The 16154-nt window shown below is 36.0% G+C and overlaps 1 protein-coding gene across 3 annotated transcripts in view; it reads left to right on the forward strand.

Annotated features, from left to right (window-relative positions):
- CADM2 (cell adhesion molecule 2) overlaps window positions 1–16154 on the forward strand; it is a 1200411-nt gene that overhangs the window by 928352 nt on the left and 255905 nt on the right. For all 3 annotated transcript variants that reach the window (XM_070406023.1, XM_070406024.1, XM_070406025.1), the window contains one exon: window positions 3135–3284. In XM_070406023.1, coding sequence (XP_070262124.1) covers window positions 3135–3284 — 150 coding nt within the window. The remainder of the gene's footprint in view (window positions 1–3134; window positions 3285–16154) is intronic.

The following is a 16154-nucleotide window of genomic DNA, read 5'->3' on the forward strand; positions in this document are numbered from 1 at the left end:
GAAAGAGGGAAATGATGGATATAGGTTGCCTGGGAAAATAGCCTACTTCTGCAATTCTAAATTAGAAGTTGTGTTTCCTTTAAATATCATCATGAACTTGTTTTAGAACGACTCCTCTGAAACCAAGGATGGTGGTGAGCTTAGGCAGAATAAATATCATTTTAAAATAATGCATCAATGATATGACCAATGAATTTTAGAAATCCTTGTGGATAGTAAACAGCACCATACCTCGATTATCTTCCTTCTCCCTTTCCATCACACTCTCTGCTAAAGTTTATGATTATTTTACAGTTTCCTTAGAAAAATTTTCTTTCTCTATGCAACTTTCAGATGCTGATTCATACAAGACAAGGCATGTAGTGGGTCCCCCAAAATATTTGTTTGATGAAGGTATTGAGGATGAATCCTTAATTTGTCACATATACTAATTTTGCTAACTGGGAAAATTAGTAATTTTTTTGGAAAGACTTGAGCCACAAGGAGTTAAAAGCAAAAAGTAGCAGCTAACTTGATGCTTTTTCCAGGTTATAACCAGAAGTAAAAGGTAATTTCAATCTTTGAGAAGTTTGTTTGACTGCCTCTACAACACTGGCTTTTGAATTGATTTTGGAAATCACATATCCTAAGGGTGTTTAGGATTAGTAGATTCTCCACATGAGTTTGCTCTCTATTGGGAAAAACTAAATTATTTGACCACAGGGACTTTAGGCCGCAGGTCCCAGTGAAATTGAAGGTGTAATACTTTAAAGTCAGAATCCACACAGAGAGAAGATGGAAGAAAGCTGTCCCATTCTCCTATTCCCGAGGACAAAGTACAGGTGCACTGGGGTATACAGTACCTGGCATGTAGAAGACCCTATGGAATATTACTTTCTTCCTTCTATGGGCCAGTACAGAAAGACTGAAAGAATTAACAAAAGTGAGTTATGAATAGAATAGAATATTTAAGGGCAGTTAATACTGACATCTTCTCTTCTTATTTGATTTTAATGTTATAACTGAAATTTATGAGGACATAGTTCAGCTAGGTATGCAATTTAAAGTTTTATTGTTAAAGAGCTTACTCTTTATTTTTAAATGTTGTCTAATTAATTTTTAAACAAATAGTGACAAAGTTACTGTGACTAAGAAGGCTTTTTGAAAAAAATAAGAATAAAATGTTGAACTTTCAGAACAAACTCCGAATGGTTCATTGACTTTGTTTCACCATGAAAAAATCACTTCACCTCCCAGTGTCAGTTTACCCATCTGTGAAATGAGAAGGATAATATTTTCTTATGGGGATGTTTTCAAATTATTTTGCAAATGCAGTGGATGAAATGGTTACAAGTATCACTGCTTCCCCGCCCCACCCCCCCCCACCCCCCCTGCCACACACACTTCTTGAAAGAAGTAGACAGTATACCTACGTACTAGTTGATAGTCAAATTGTCATCTTGGATGAACTATGTGTATTTACTATCAGTTGTGTGCTTTTTATTATTTAAAGAATCCCCTCACCCCCCCCAGATTTCTTTATTTATGCATTAGGTCAATACCTGGGAACCCAAGCAAAGTGTCTTAAAATCATTCTGAACTTCATATTTATGAGCTGCTAATCCTGTATCAGTGGTAATTATTTCTTTTTTTTCTGTTTTTACTTATATTTTCTCTGATGTGGTTTTTCACTTCATCTCACTTCACAAGATTGATAGCTCTCCATGTTTCCCAGCTAGAGGTCACCTTTGAGCTGAAGAAAGACACATCCCACTCTGGCTCCTATTGACTTTCAAGTCAACTATCAAATAATTTGTTCCAGACATCTCCTAACCTCAATGTAAAAACTCCACCCTAAGGATTAGAGGGACATGTCCTGGGGAGTTGCCATAGTGACTCTAAGTGGTTGGCATTGAGGAGACAAAGCTGCTGATATCAAATTTTTATACTTGATAAGCTTAATTATATAAAGTGGTCATGAACCTCTGTGCTTGTGTCATTTAGGTCTGGAAAGAAAATTTCCCCTTTAGGCTCTTCTGTATCTTATGTTGCCAATCAACCGGCTTCTTGGTAATAGATTCTTTATGCCAATATCTCCAGCATAACTTCAAGTGGTGCTTGTAGTAATGATAGAATCATTACAAAACTAAAGAAAAAAAAGAAATATATTTCATGGGTGTGATTAAGTCATCATAATGTTCTTAAATTTGTAAATTATCCTTGACTTAATGAACTACCTTGCTCATACAAGAGTGTTTTAAGCTGGCTCAAGAAAATAAATTTTTATCCATGTTGATAATTGTTACCAGACCTGGCAGAGCACTCTTCAGATTCTCTTGCTGACCTAACATTTATGCATTATGTTTCTGTGAGCATGAATTTTGTTTTAAATATTGGAAGTGCTATTTTTAAGTAAGGTTATTACATGCATTCTTTTAATAAATAACTACACTTAGGAAGACAGCAAACTTAATTTCTCATAATATAAAAATTGACAAGGGTTATTTTAAACATTTTTTCTTGATTATAAAAGAAATATGTATTCAAATCATAAAAACTACAAAAAGGAACAAAGAAGAATATTATCTTGATTTCCAAGGTTAGAGTAATCACTTTAAGACTTTGATGGATATTCTACAAAATAAACACTATTTTGAAAACTACTTACTAAATACACATTTTCTATTTCTAAAAACAACTATATATACAAGAAACCCTAGTGAAATAAGATTTTTAAAATACTTGTTTTATCAAAAATTAAATCTAAAGAAAGTTCGATTCATCCAAAATTATTCCAAAGCCTTATCTTCGAAGATGACCAGTTTCAGCACAATTTACTATAACTGATGCAAGGCCAAGAGAAGTTAGTGATACTCATATTACTATTTAAACACAAATGTTTATATGTGCCTAGGAGGAAAAGAAGGTTTTCTGGAACATGTGAGGGAATACAAAGGGGTCTTAATTGTATGTCAAAACTGCTGTCATCTGATTAACTATTTTCAATAACTTTTCTGTCCTTTTGCAATATATAGTTTTGTTGTTGTTTGGTTAGTTTAATTTTTTTATTGAGAAGTTAAATACAATAAAGCTCTTGGGAAATTAATCATTTTATAACTTTCATTTAATCAACATTTTCTTTAATTCTCTTTTAGGCAGCCAAGGGCAGTTTCCACTAACACAGAATGTAACAGTTGTTGAAGGAGGAACTGCAATTTTGACCTGCAGGGTTGATCAAAATGATAACACCTCCCTCCAGTGGTCAAATCCAGCTCAACAGACTCTGTACTTTGATGACAAGAAAGGTGAATACATTTTCTTTTCAATGTTTTAATCATATTCTGAAATGTCCTAATTATAATGAATTATTTCTGAGATGATGCAAATTATTCCTTTTGATTACCAAACTGCTGCTGCTTGTATTTAAACATGTTAAATATTAAATGCTTTAGTTTGCAAGTCATAAACACTAAAGGTAACCTATGCCAACTTTTTAATAATATAAACAGTTCTAATTCTGTTTCAAAAATAGCTTTATGCTCTCTCTTAACAATCACCTTCTATCCAGATACCATATTCTTTTGTTTTTGTAGCTGCATTGCGTATAGATTGATTATTTTTTCCTCACTTCTGGCATTGTGATATGCTATTTTTATTACCTTCACTTTTTTTGGAGGTGTTTGTTGCAGTTTTTTTCAAATCAAATGATCGTTGTTGCTTTCCTAAGAGTGAAGTTCATTAGTTAAAAAAAAATTAAGTGAATAAATAAGAAGTCACACAGAGATTTAACAATCTGTTTTTGCTTTTAGTATTAATTGAATACAAGTATTATAAACAAATATCTAATATATATATATATATATATATATATCCCCCAATATATAAGACTATATCAATTTTAAGGAAAACTCTCATTTGCCCAATCATATAAAAATGTTTTTAAGAATACAGACTTTTAAGGATGTTCATGGATCAATTAAATATATAGTTGCACTATTGAATTTATCAATTTGATTATATGCCCATATTTAAACTAATATAAAAGATATTAATTTAGAAAACTTATTTTTCCACCCTTGAATTTAATGAAATAATTTTACTTAGAAGCACTTTTTTGAAAGTGTAGATACTATCAATGACAAATTTGTCCCAAGCAACAACTAGTATAAATTTTTATATCATTGCAACATTCTTCGTTGTTTATTCATCCAGCAGGAATATAATAATTATCTCCATCATGTAGAAACTTTTCGTACAGTGTTTTTAAGGAAATCTTTGAGAGACATTTTTACACTGACATCTGAATCTGTGAGGTCAAATCCTCAGGCACAAAAACAAAATCTATACAAACTGTCTTTGCCTCTTCTTTCGTGATTCTATACATTATCCTGAATAGAACGGCTAACACTAGAATTGATTCAGGGTATTTAAAGCTAATGCATCTTTCCTGTAGAAAATAGAGAACAACTTGTAAAGCAAGATTTGCAAAGGCTTGGAAATTAGGCAGCTGTCTTTTCTGAGGGATAATTATGGTGAGAAAAGCCATTATGTTATATTTGCGATATTTAGTAATAAATTTCTGCATCTTACTGCTATAAAAATATAATGATATGCCTGACTGGATGAATTGCTGAAGTATGTACTTGTTTATTTCATTTCTCCTATTCTAATTGCTAGATAGCTTAGACTTAGGTTGAACAAAGCTAGTGTGTGTGTGTGTGTGTGTGTGTGTGTGCCTGTGTTTATGTGTTTGTAAAATAGCAGGTTTCTGTCTTCAATATTGACTTTTTCTAACTCTATTATGTTTCCAATTGTCAGTTGCAACACAATAGCAGAAAGTTTTGATTAAAGAAACCCTTTCACGAATGGCCACCTAGCATGTCTACACTCTCACAATTACTTGGTTCAATTCCTATGCGATGTCTTAGTGGAAGGGATCTTGGACAATGACGTACATCAACGCAAGAGTTTGAAAATGAAAACATTTCTTAAAGATTCCATGTCAGAGTTTACCCCACACTGTCTTGTTCTCTGCATTTAACTGCCGAGCCTCAATCCTAAGGATTATCTTGAACAAATAAATTTGCTATGATGTACCAGAGCAGAAGTGGAGAAGCTAAGCATGGATCAGTGTGATTAGAATGTCCCATATGTGCTGTGCAAGTGACAACTGCTCAGAACAGTAGAAAAAATAGTGGGTTGTCTGTGTCGCTGATTGCACTAACTCCTCCTACAGGTGTCTGCTCCTGTTAAATACTTCATTTGTGGCTCTGTTCTTATTTCTGTCTCTGCTGATGTTGCCAGTTGTTCTTGGGAGCTTTCAAGATAAATTGTATGCAGTATCCTAGTGCTTTAATTGTGTCTCAAATGATTATAAATGCAGCTGAGGTTGAGAAGCTTTGGGTTAAGCAAATCAATTCTCATAAGAGTTCTGTATCCCTAAGCTTAGATTTCTGTGCTGACATAGGTTACTGAGAAGAAAGGAAGGGAGGGAGACAGGGAGGGAGGAAGGAAGGAGAGATGCTGCCCAGAAGAACAGAACAAGTGCTTCTCATTAACATCGCCGCTGCCAGTATGAGATCTAAGAGGCATTCTGAATAGCGTTTCATGCTACCTGGAGACGCAGGCTCTGAGGATCCTAGCTGGGAGGGTTGAACAAAAAACTCAGGATGGCAGACACTGGCCCAATTAGAACTGGAAAAGCCTTTCTTGTTTACTTGGAATTAATAGCCAAAGAAAAGTATGCTGTGTATGGGCTGTTGATGATCAGGTAAATAAGTATTAAGCTGAGCCCCTTCCCTATGAATCTCTTTCACAGAAGTTAAATATGACCACTCACATTGACACCACACCAAATTAGATGTTCTGCTTGTTGTACCACAATTGCATTTTTAACAATTTCCCTATCTACTGTGGGATCTCTTTATGAGGGAGGGAGATAGGTGTCCAGGGGAGAGTTGGCTAAATATTGCAGTATTTCTCTCTCAGGCAAAATATGGAGGAGGTCAGAGATTTCGGGCTTTTGCTACCTTGAGCACATTTAACATGATCAGTAGCTTTTGACATTTACAAATGAAGAAATTAAGGATCAAATTTGTCCGGACATTCAGCTAATGCCTGGGAATAACAGGATTTGAATCCAGGTGTGGCCTCTGTGTTAGTTTTAACCAAAATGCCCCTAAGAACAAAGGCATCTGGGCACCAGGTCACTTTACATATAACCCAAGCGGCCTCTGCCATTGTTCTCGGCAGCCGCCTTTGAGTTACAGAGCAGCAGTTCCTTTCAAACACTTAAAGGCACACCTAGACTAAGACAGGGAATACAATGTAGTCAGCACACCCAGCAGAGCTCTTGATGATGATGGCATGCTCTGTATCTGTGCAGAATAATTCTGTAGCCAGTAGCCATGTGTAGATATTTAAGTTAATTAAAATGCAATAAAGTTACACATTTAGTTTCTTGATCACACCAGCCACATTTCAAGCACTCAGTAGCAACATGTGGGTAGCGGTTACTATTTTGGAAAACACTCTTCTGGATGCTGACTCACTCTTGAGATGCCATGCAGCCTTGGCTGGTGGAATGCCTGTTTTCTAACTGAGAAAGCCCTAGGTCATCATAAAAACGTGTATCAAATATTCAATAAGTAAAATTTCGCTGTTTAAATTGCGCAGCTTTAATGGGAACATTGTAGCACAGGAGACAGGGAGTCATAACTGACTTCTAATTCTGCCTCTGACACCAACTAGCAGAGTAATAAAATGGGCACATTGACACCCCACCAAATTAGATGTTCTGGTGGTTATACCAGAATTGCATTTTTAACAATTTCCCTATCTATTGTGTGTGCACTGAACACCAGAAATAATTAACCTATAAAGTAGATATTTAATTACAATTCCATTTTATTTCTGTATAGTTTCTTTATGAAGCTTTTTCTATAACAACCTGCAAATGGAAATGGAAAATAAAAATCAAGAGGAAAATTTGCAAGTTCTTATGGGTCAGAGGGACTTAGAACATATGTAGCTAAGGCAACATTCACTTTTTATGGCCCTCTTTTCTCTACAAATCTTACTACATCTTTTATAAAATGTAACGAAGCATTTGAAATAGAGTGGGTAGAGAAAGACAGAGTAGGGACTAGAGGTGAAACACCACACAAATGCGGTGTGGTATTTGGCAATAGAATTGTAAAAAATCAATTCTGTCATTGCATCTGTTTCTCTGCAGGTGTGGAAGCAACAACTGAAGTGTACAATCTTATCACTTAATGCTCAGGAAAGTACACTTCAGTTCCTTCCTGTTATTGACAAAGAATATTTTGGACAAACATCCCCAGTGTATGCATTCAATAGACACATCTCTGTGTGCTTGTATTTTTTAATATAAAAATGCAAACTACACTACTTTTTAAAATGATGTTTCTCTTTACAGTATTTTTGCTTTTTTTGAAGAATCCTCACAAATTATCTGAAGGAAATTTTATTTCTGAAGGAACAAAATTAAAATATTATTAAGGGCATGCAAAGCCCAAAATTGCTAGTGTTAATTATCCTGCTGATAATTTTACACTAGTACTGGGGACAATGGGAGAGGAAAAACACGAATAAGCAGTCCTAGAACAAGGAGTGATAAAGAGAAGAAAAATGAGATTAACCTGAAATAGAAGTACAGGCTCTCCTGGCTGCAGGTCAACCAATGCCACCTGACTGTGCCCGTCCACACAGCTGGTTTCCATCAATTTGACAGGCTTAAACATATTAAAGATCAACTCAGTAAAAAGCAGGCATTAATATTACCTTTATCCTTGCTTTCTTACAAAATTCAGACATCATGTATAACTTAAAGGCCTTAAATTAATGCCAAGTTGCAGTTATATAATGTGCTACACTTTCTAAGTAGCTCTCACCATGTTTATCTTCTCCTATTAGTTGGATTCACACCAACCATTTAGGGTGGACATTCCCATTTTCCATAAGGAATACTAGAAATTTTCAGATTTGAATAACTGAGTAGTAAGTGAGAAAAAAATTATGATACCTCAGTTTTCTTATAAGCCTAATTAACTTCGAGCTATGTCACTTCAAAAAAATATATTTTTATTGATTTCATAGAGGAAGGGAGAGGAAGAAAGAGATAGAAACATCAATGATGAGAGAAAATCATTGATCAGATGCCTCCTGTACACCCCCTGCCTCTGGGGATTGAGCCTGCAACCCAAGCATGTTCCCTGAACAGGAATCAAACCATGACCTCCTGGTTCATAGTTTGATGCCCAACCACTGAGCCACAGCAGCCATGCTATGTGATAAGGACTTAATTTTATTACTTATTTTTTTTACTTTTTCTGTGAAAATTATTACTTGTATTAGGTCTTTATTACAAAATCACTTTCTCCTTGATGAATCTTCTGAACACATCTCATATTTTAATCCCATCATACAACAATACTTTTATACGTTTTAGCATATTTCCTATAAGTATACATATTAAATGAGTATGAATGAGGTTCCCATTAAGAAACAAATGATACACGTGAGTTAATGAAGAATGAGCACATAGTCATAATTAAGGGAAATAGTCAAGATGATGCAACACCCAGGGGCTAGCAACTATAGGAACCATTGGACCCTCAGGCCTGGAAGGGTGACAGTGGGCCAGCAAAGCTATCGCTGTGAGAGAAGACTCCTAGTTAGAAGCTGTGGAAACATGGAAATTGACTTCTCTTTTTTCCCACCTCTGATCTCTTGTCAATGCCTTCCATGGGCTGAGTACAAATGAAAATCCTAGGTTAAGTTATCCTGGGGCAGTTTACTCTCCCTGGGCAGGGAAGAAAAAAGATCTGGAAGGATCAGCAGAAAATAACCAGCACAACTTACTATATATAAAAGATATTTCTCCTAATCCAATTTTCAGAAGAGATAATATCTATTGAATACCATGTATTATTCTGTGCTTACAGCTAGTTTTACTTGGTTCCATTTTGGAAGAAATAACTTGCAACAATGCAGACCTTCCCAAACATATTAATTTATCAATATCCTTAAAATTATATAATTACATATATATATATATATATATATATATCCTATATAATAACGAGGTAATATGCAAATTGACCATCATGCCTTCACACAAGATGGCCGTCCCCATGTGGGCACAAGAAGGCTGCCACAAGATGGCTGGCAGGGGAGGGCAGTTGGGGGTGACCAGGCCTGCAGGGAGGGCAGTGGGGGGCAATTTGGCCTGCAGGGGAGGGCAGTTGGGGGCCATCGGGCCAGCAGGGGAGCAGTTAGGCATCCATCAGGCTGGCAGGGGAGTGGTTAGGGGGTGAGCAGGCCAGCAGGCAGGCGAGCAGTTGGGAGCCAGCAGTCCCAGATTGTGAGAGGGATGTCTGGCTGCTGGTTTAGGCCTGATCATTGTGGACATCCCCTGAAGGGTCCCAGATTGGAGAGGGTGCAGGCTGGGCTGAGGGATAGCCTCCCCCCCAGTGCACGAATTTTGTGCACCAGACATCTAGTATAAATGTGTGTGTGTGTGTGTGTGTGTGTGTGCAAGTGTTAGCTTGTAGATTTCCTAAAGAAATAAGTTACCTATCATTTAAATTGCAAATGACAAACTATTATTGGAAATTCTTATTAAGTATATAGTAAGTAAAATCTTGAATTGTACATTATATAATTACTACCTTTATCTCTTTATGCCAGTGTAGTTTGAATATAGCAATTTCATAAAAAACATAATCATATACATTGTAAATTTTGTTATTTATATGGTAGGTTAAGCTACAGCAGCATCAAGATTTGGAACTTTAATTCTCAAAGCTATATATGTATATATATATATGATTCTTTTAGAAAATTTTAATTTTTGTACATTTAGCATACTTTTATACTTGGTATTATATTTTAGATAAATTAGATTTCACTAATATTACTACTTTGTATAATACTTTTTGTACAGCTTGTATTTACAAGTAAAGGTGAAATTTACTACAAATGTAAGAGTACCTCTGTGAAAATGACCAAGTTTCTGAATTAAGTCCTCATTGCTATTCATTAACTTTTAGCAAAATCCTCCAAAGGGAAAAATTATTTCTAAACACTGAAATATTATATTCTACCTCCTGATGATTCACTTATGTATTTATTCATTCACTCAATTGACATTTGCTGACTATTTCTTGTATGATAAACACTGTACTAGGTTGTTTGCAGTTTTGTGGTGTCCATTCCATGTTTAATAGAGCTACTTGAAAGAAACATTGTTATTAAAATCAGATTTTCTTTATCTTCTAGTCATACATGTTTTGGGACACATGTTTTATAAATCCATTTGTATGTTGGTGAGACAGAGAGAGTGACCCAGCTGGTGTTGCTCAGTGGTTGAGCATGGACTCATGAATGAGGAGGTCATAGTTTGATTCCTGGTCAGAGCTCATGCCTGGGTTGCAGGCTCGATCCCCAGTATGGGACGTGCAGGAGGCAGCCTATCAATGATTCTCTGTCATCATTGATATTTCTATCTCTCTCTCCTTCTTCCTCTCTCTCTCTGAGATCAATAAAAAGATATTTTTAAAAGATATACAGAGTGAGCACATAACCAGCAATGATTGCAATGAATTATTGCCAGCACATAAGCCACCTGGGGAACACCTGCAGAAAGGATAGTCACCACCGCTGTGCCATCTACTTCCATCTCTCAAAACAGTATGTTATGAAAGCAAGCAATAACCAGGTTCTAGAGAAACGCCTCAATATTGTTTGTAATATTTAATATTCTCATGCCGAAACCGGTTTGGCTCAGTGGATAGAGCGTCAGCCTGCGGATTGAAAGGTCCCGGGTTCGATTCCGGTCAGGGGCATGTACCTGGGTTGTGGGCACATCCCCAGTGGGAGATGTGCAGGAGGCCCCTGGTCGATGTTTCTCTCTCATCGATGTTTCTAACTCTCTATCTCTCTCCCTTCCTCTCTGTAAAAAATCAATAAAATATATATATATATATAAATATTTAATATTCTCCAATTTGGGAGTTAAGTTATTAAAGTAAGCGGATTTAACTAAGAGTTCTTAATCTATAAATATCTAAATACATTGGATATGTAAAATATTTCCAAGTTACAATTTCAGTTCAGTTTCTTGAATATTTATGAAATATTGCCATGTTTCAGGAATTATGCTGGTCATTGCCACTACTAAAATAAACAACAAGTGGATTTTGCCCTCAAGTAGCATGTTTTCATATATCATCTATATTTCAGAATGGTGGAAGGGATGTAGAGGAAATAATTTGGTCAAGCATTCTACAGGTAGATAACTGTAATTGTACTTCTTACATAATAAGCCTCATTGGAGAGGATGCAAAATACCCAAAATAATTGGTAAATGTGTCCTCTATGAGCCTTTGAAAAAATAATCTGACTTAAAAATATGCATGACTGAAAACATAAATTTTGGATTAAATTGATTTACTTAAAGAAACAATTATAAATAAATTACTATTTGTCAACTATGGGAAGCAATAACATATTGCACTGGAGCTTGATTTCCTACTGACATACTGATATGGTCTCTATGTTGAACAGCCTATTTCAACATTTTAAAGTAAGTTTCAAAGTAGCATTATCATTGAAGTTCCTTTGTAAGTGTAAGAAAACCTTTAACAGTATCAAAAAATATTGTTCGTAAACTATCTATTTAATTCTATTTGTAATTACACAATTTTGATTCATATTAATTTACTTCTATTTTAGATAAAACATAGTGTTTGATGTTTTACTATTTAATTGTAATGATTTTATCTATTCTGTGTGTTTCTTATAATTTATACCAGACTTGGAGCGAATGATATTGCCACCAATGGTGAATCTACACTGTAGAAATGGTAGTGATTTTTGAGTTTGCAGCTTTTGAGATTAAGAACTGACTTAGCCCTAGGACACAAATGTAAAGACTATTCTACTCACAAACTTAGACTTCACTGCATTCCTCGGTTCTAGTTTCAAAATAATAGGAGGAAGAAATAGATTGGTTAAGGGCTAGGTGTCTCTCCTCTGCTTGAGGTGGAACCAGGCACTTGTGGCCCTTGAGTGAGCCAGTCACTGTAATTTACATCTTCTACCTTCAATAAAGGTCCCACTCTATAGGCTCGGTGTATAGCGTCTATACATCCCTTGACAGAATACTTCTTATGAAAATAACTTTAGCATAAAATACAAAATGAATGAGAAACCTCTATTTTAAATATTATTACTTAAATATCCCTAATAAATACAGACATTTTTTATTGCAAGGCATATTAGTTTTATAAGTAAACTTGGAAATATTGGTCCAAGTACCAAAAAGTAAAACAAAAAACAAAAAATACAGTTATTCATTAAAGACCATACTAATTAAAAAGCTACTAGGTTATGAATTTATTGTCATTAAAATGTTAATGAATTTAATCTACTTTTCAATTTATTCATTTTGTTTTTTTTAAATTATTTTGGGTATTTCTAATATTTATAAATACTGAGTGTTTTTCCTCTTCCATGCTTTTTCAGGTAGCATTTCTCTATCCTTCAAACAAAATAGTACAGTTAAGAAACACATTTTCTTAATACATATTTTAATTTATTGTTTTATACTGTGTGGACTGAAGGGCTATACAATGGTATAGGTACCCTACTTTCCTTAACTTATTATTACTTTAGTCCCAGCAAGATCCCGTGTGATCCTTGGGAACAGATGTAAATGAGCATTTGGGGCTCTTGTGGAATGTAGAGAGGCAGCATTATTTTAGTACCGAAGTGTGTGTCTGTAAGAATTAAGTGTCTTGGTTTAACACCTATTTATAATGAGGTTAGTTAGTGGACTCAGGTGCAGATGGCTAATGTTGGGGGTGAAGAGGGGATTCTGAATGATTGGTCTGCATATTCTGTAACACTCACTTTTACATTTCAGAAAGAGTGATGGTAGTTTAGGAAGAATGGTGGTAATATGAACCTAGACATAGCATGTTCATAGTTGTTTTGGACTTTCAAAGCCCCTTCAAATACATACAGTCCACCTTTTAATGATGAAAATTGTATGTAGTAAGATTGAATGAGCTCTTCCCTAAATAGTGAATGGTGATATAAATATCTTCTTGGGCACTGATTTTTAATCGGTGTGCTGCAAGAATTTTTAAAACATGCAAACCTGACTATTTAGTCAGGGACACTGACCTCTTTTCCCTTAAATTGTCAAATAAAAAAATAATAGCTGCCAACACAATAGCTGTTCAGGGTAGATGAATCAAAATTATACCTTTTTCTTGTCAAATTGGCAAAAAATCCATACTTGTGTGCCTGTGTTCTTCCATGGAGATGATATTGTTATTAGTCACTCATTTATTTGTATCTTTAAATATTGTCTCATGACGTTTTATGGTATAGATGAGCTGGTTGGTGAAGTTTATAGGCTTGATAGTCAGGGGAGCTGCACTTGAATCCAGGCTCCACCACGGGTTTGTGTGTGATCTTGAATGGACCTTGACTTAGATAACCAATCTCACTCAGGCCTATCACCCTCCTGACGCAGTGGTTTGTGAGGGGCCACCTGCTGCTATGCCCAGGCCTGCAGGGTGAAATGATTCTTAGAGTTTGTTTTGACATTTTTGAAATGTTGGAAAACCAATGCTGCAATATCAAACATAATTAAAAGCAAAAGTGTGCCAAGGCATCTTAAGCGGTTTCTTTCTAACAGGAAGTTGAGATCATAAAAAAAATACAACAACAAACAAACAAACAAAAACAGTCTTTTGACTGAAAGTGGCTATGTATGAGTAAATACCTGAAATGGGTCTTTTAGTTAATGGAACTTGAAGCAGAGACCCTGCCTTCCAATGATAATATTCACCCTGCTTGTGCCTTGGTGCCATAACTGTGCTGAAGGTAAAATGCAATGAAGGCTTCTAATATGGAGGCTGAGTTGCTCTTCTAAAGCTTTTGCGAGAAAGCACCTAAGTTAGAAGGAGAAAACTTAGGAGGAAAAGGAGAGTTGTCATCCTCACCTTCCTGCCTCTCTCTACATTGAGTCTGAGCTCCTGTAGTATGAGCTTTTCATAAAAAGATGTTCAGTTTCTCCCACCTCAGAGCTGTCACTGAGTTTTTGTGACAGGGGTGGCAAAGAGCGAGAATGAAAATCAGTCCTGGTGCCCTGATGCTGACAGCTACTTTCACTGCTTTCTTTGGCCCTTTCTATATTTTGAGTGGGTACCTAGCAAGTCGACATGTACATTTCTATTTTGTTTATTACCTCCTCACTAAATACTCTCTTGCTAGTTCCAATGGTGTTTTGAACTTTTTTGGGGGTTTCTCATTAGAGTACTCTGTATTGTCTATAAATAATTGTGCTTCTGCCTTTTAATAGCCATAAATCTACTTCCTCCCCCCTCCCTTAGCATATCGGCTACATAAATTCTTTTAAAGTTAGAGGAATGAAGGAAAAAATCAACTGTTATGGGAAGGGAGACTTTGAGTATAGAGTGGTAAAAAGAAGATAAAAATGACTTTAGCATCTCTAGCATGAAATGATAATGACCTGAACAAAAATGAAATTAAGGAAATAGAGAAAAACAATATACTTGAAAGGTATTCAAGCAATGAATTATCTGGGGTTGGGGATGCAGTCAGGCAGCCAAAAATTAATTTCAAGTTTCCAAACCAGGAGCAAAGTAATCTAATTATGAGTAGGCATATGATTGTTTATATTATTAGTGTGTTACAATCTATGTCAGAGAAGGTGTGACAATCGAAATTAATTGTATCTCAGTTTCTAAGGGATCCTAAGATTATAGATTCACAATAATTAGTAGACGTTTCATTTACTATATCTATGCACTTTGACACGAATGCACCTAAGGGTAATTAAGACTCAGTTATTCACTCAGTGACGTTTATTGAGCGGCTATTTGCTAGGTGTTGTTCCAGGCACTTTGGATACAGCAAAGAAAAAAAGAAAAACAAGCAAAATCCTGCCCTCACGCAACTTACATGTAAGTGGGAAGAAACTGACCTTAAGTAAAAGAAAGAAATAAAGGTATATTTTGTGTAATGGTAATGACATATATGAAGAAAAAAAAATTAAGAAAAGGGAGAAAAGAAGCATCATTTACAATAAGGTCTGAGGGAAAGCCTCATAAATAAAGTGATATTGAAACAAGCTGAGAAGAGGATAAAGGGCTGGGAGTGGGACTGTGTGTGAGGACAGTGAGCCGAGCTGAGGAGCAGCCTGGAATGAGTATATCTGAAGAAGAGCTCAGCTAGTGTGTGAAGATCAGAGTGAATGCGGACAAGCGATGAGATGAGGGCAGAAAGGCAAGGGCAGGGGAGTGTGAGCAGGTGGGGTCTTGTCGGTCATGGAAGGATGAGAACCCACTGGAGGGAGGGTTTTGAACAGGGGGAAGGTTCAGATTTGGCCTTGTTACATTTGAGCTTGTTAAACCTACAAGAGGGGATATACAGTGGGGCCTTGACTTACGAGTTTAATTCGTTCTGAGACCGAGCTCGTAAAGGAGCTCGTTAACTCAAATTACTCTGTCAATTCAATGCAAAAAATCCGCCGAGGGACAGCTGGTATCTGAAAAACTCGTCAGTGGGGACACTGGTAAGTCAAGGCCCCACTGAATAATAGGCAACTGGGCATATGAGTCTGGAACCCAGGGCCTGATTCAGGTGGAAGATCTTAGACAGACTGAGCATGTCACCAGACTGGATGTGTTACCAGGAGGATCTGGACACGACTGGCCCAAGGCATGATCCCTGGAAGCTACCACTAGTAGTTTAAGAAGGTGACAAAGAAAAAGCATTTGAATCATGAATTATCATTTTTTTAAGTTTGCAGCTTTCTATATATTGTGACACTTGGCCTACAGAATAATTTTGAAAAACATGTAGTGATAGTACTAGAAGCAGATTAATAACCCCCTCCCCTGAATTTATACGTTGCAAGCACTCTGGTTTTCATATCTTATTTTTCTATTTTTCTTGTCATGTTTATAAACCTTATTATTCATATCTAGAAGGCAAATCAATGCTACAGTGGTTCTCTGCATACATGTTTCATCACACTTGCAAGTATGTTGGATGGGATTCCCTTTACCAAGTGTGGGCTTTCCTATCTTATTCACCCGCAAAATCCTGTATAG

This window comes from Myotis yumanensis, unplaced genomic scaffold, assembly GCF_028538775.1.
Source record: "Myotis yumanensis isolate MYYU_CA2020_CCGP unplaced genomic scaffold, mMyoYum1.0.hap1 SCAF_2, whole genome shotgun sequence".
NCBI lineage: Eukaryota > Metazoa > Chordata > Mammalia > Chiroptera > Vespertilionidae > Myotis > Myotis yumanensis.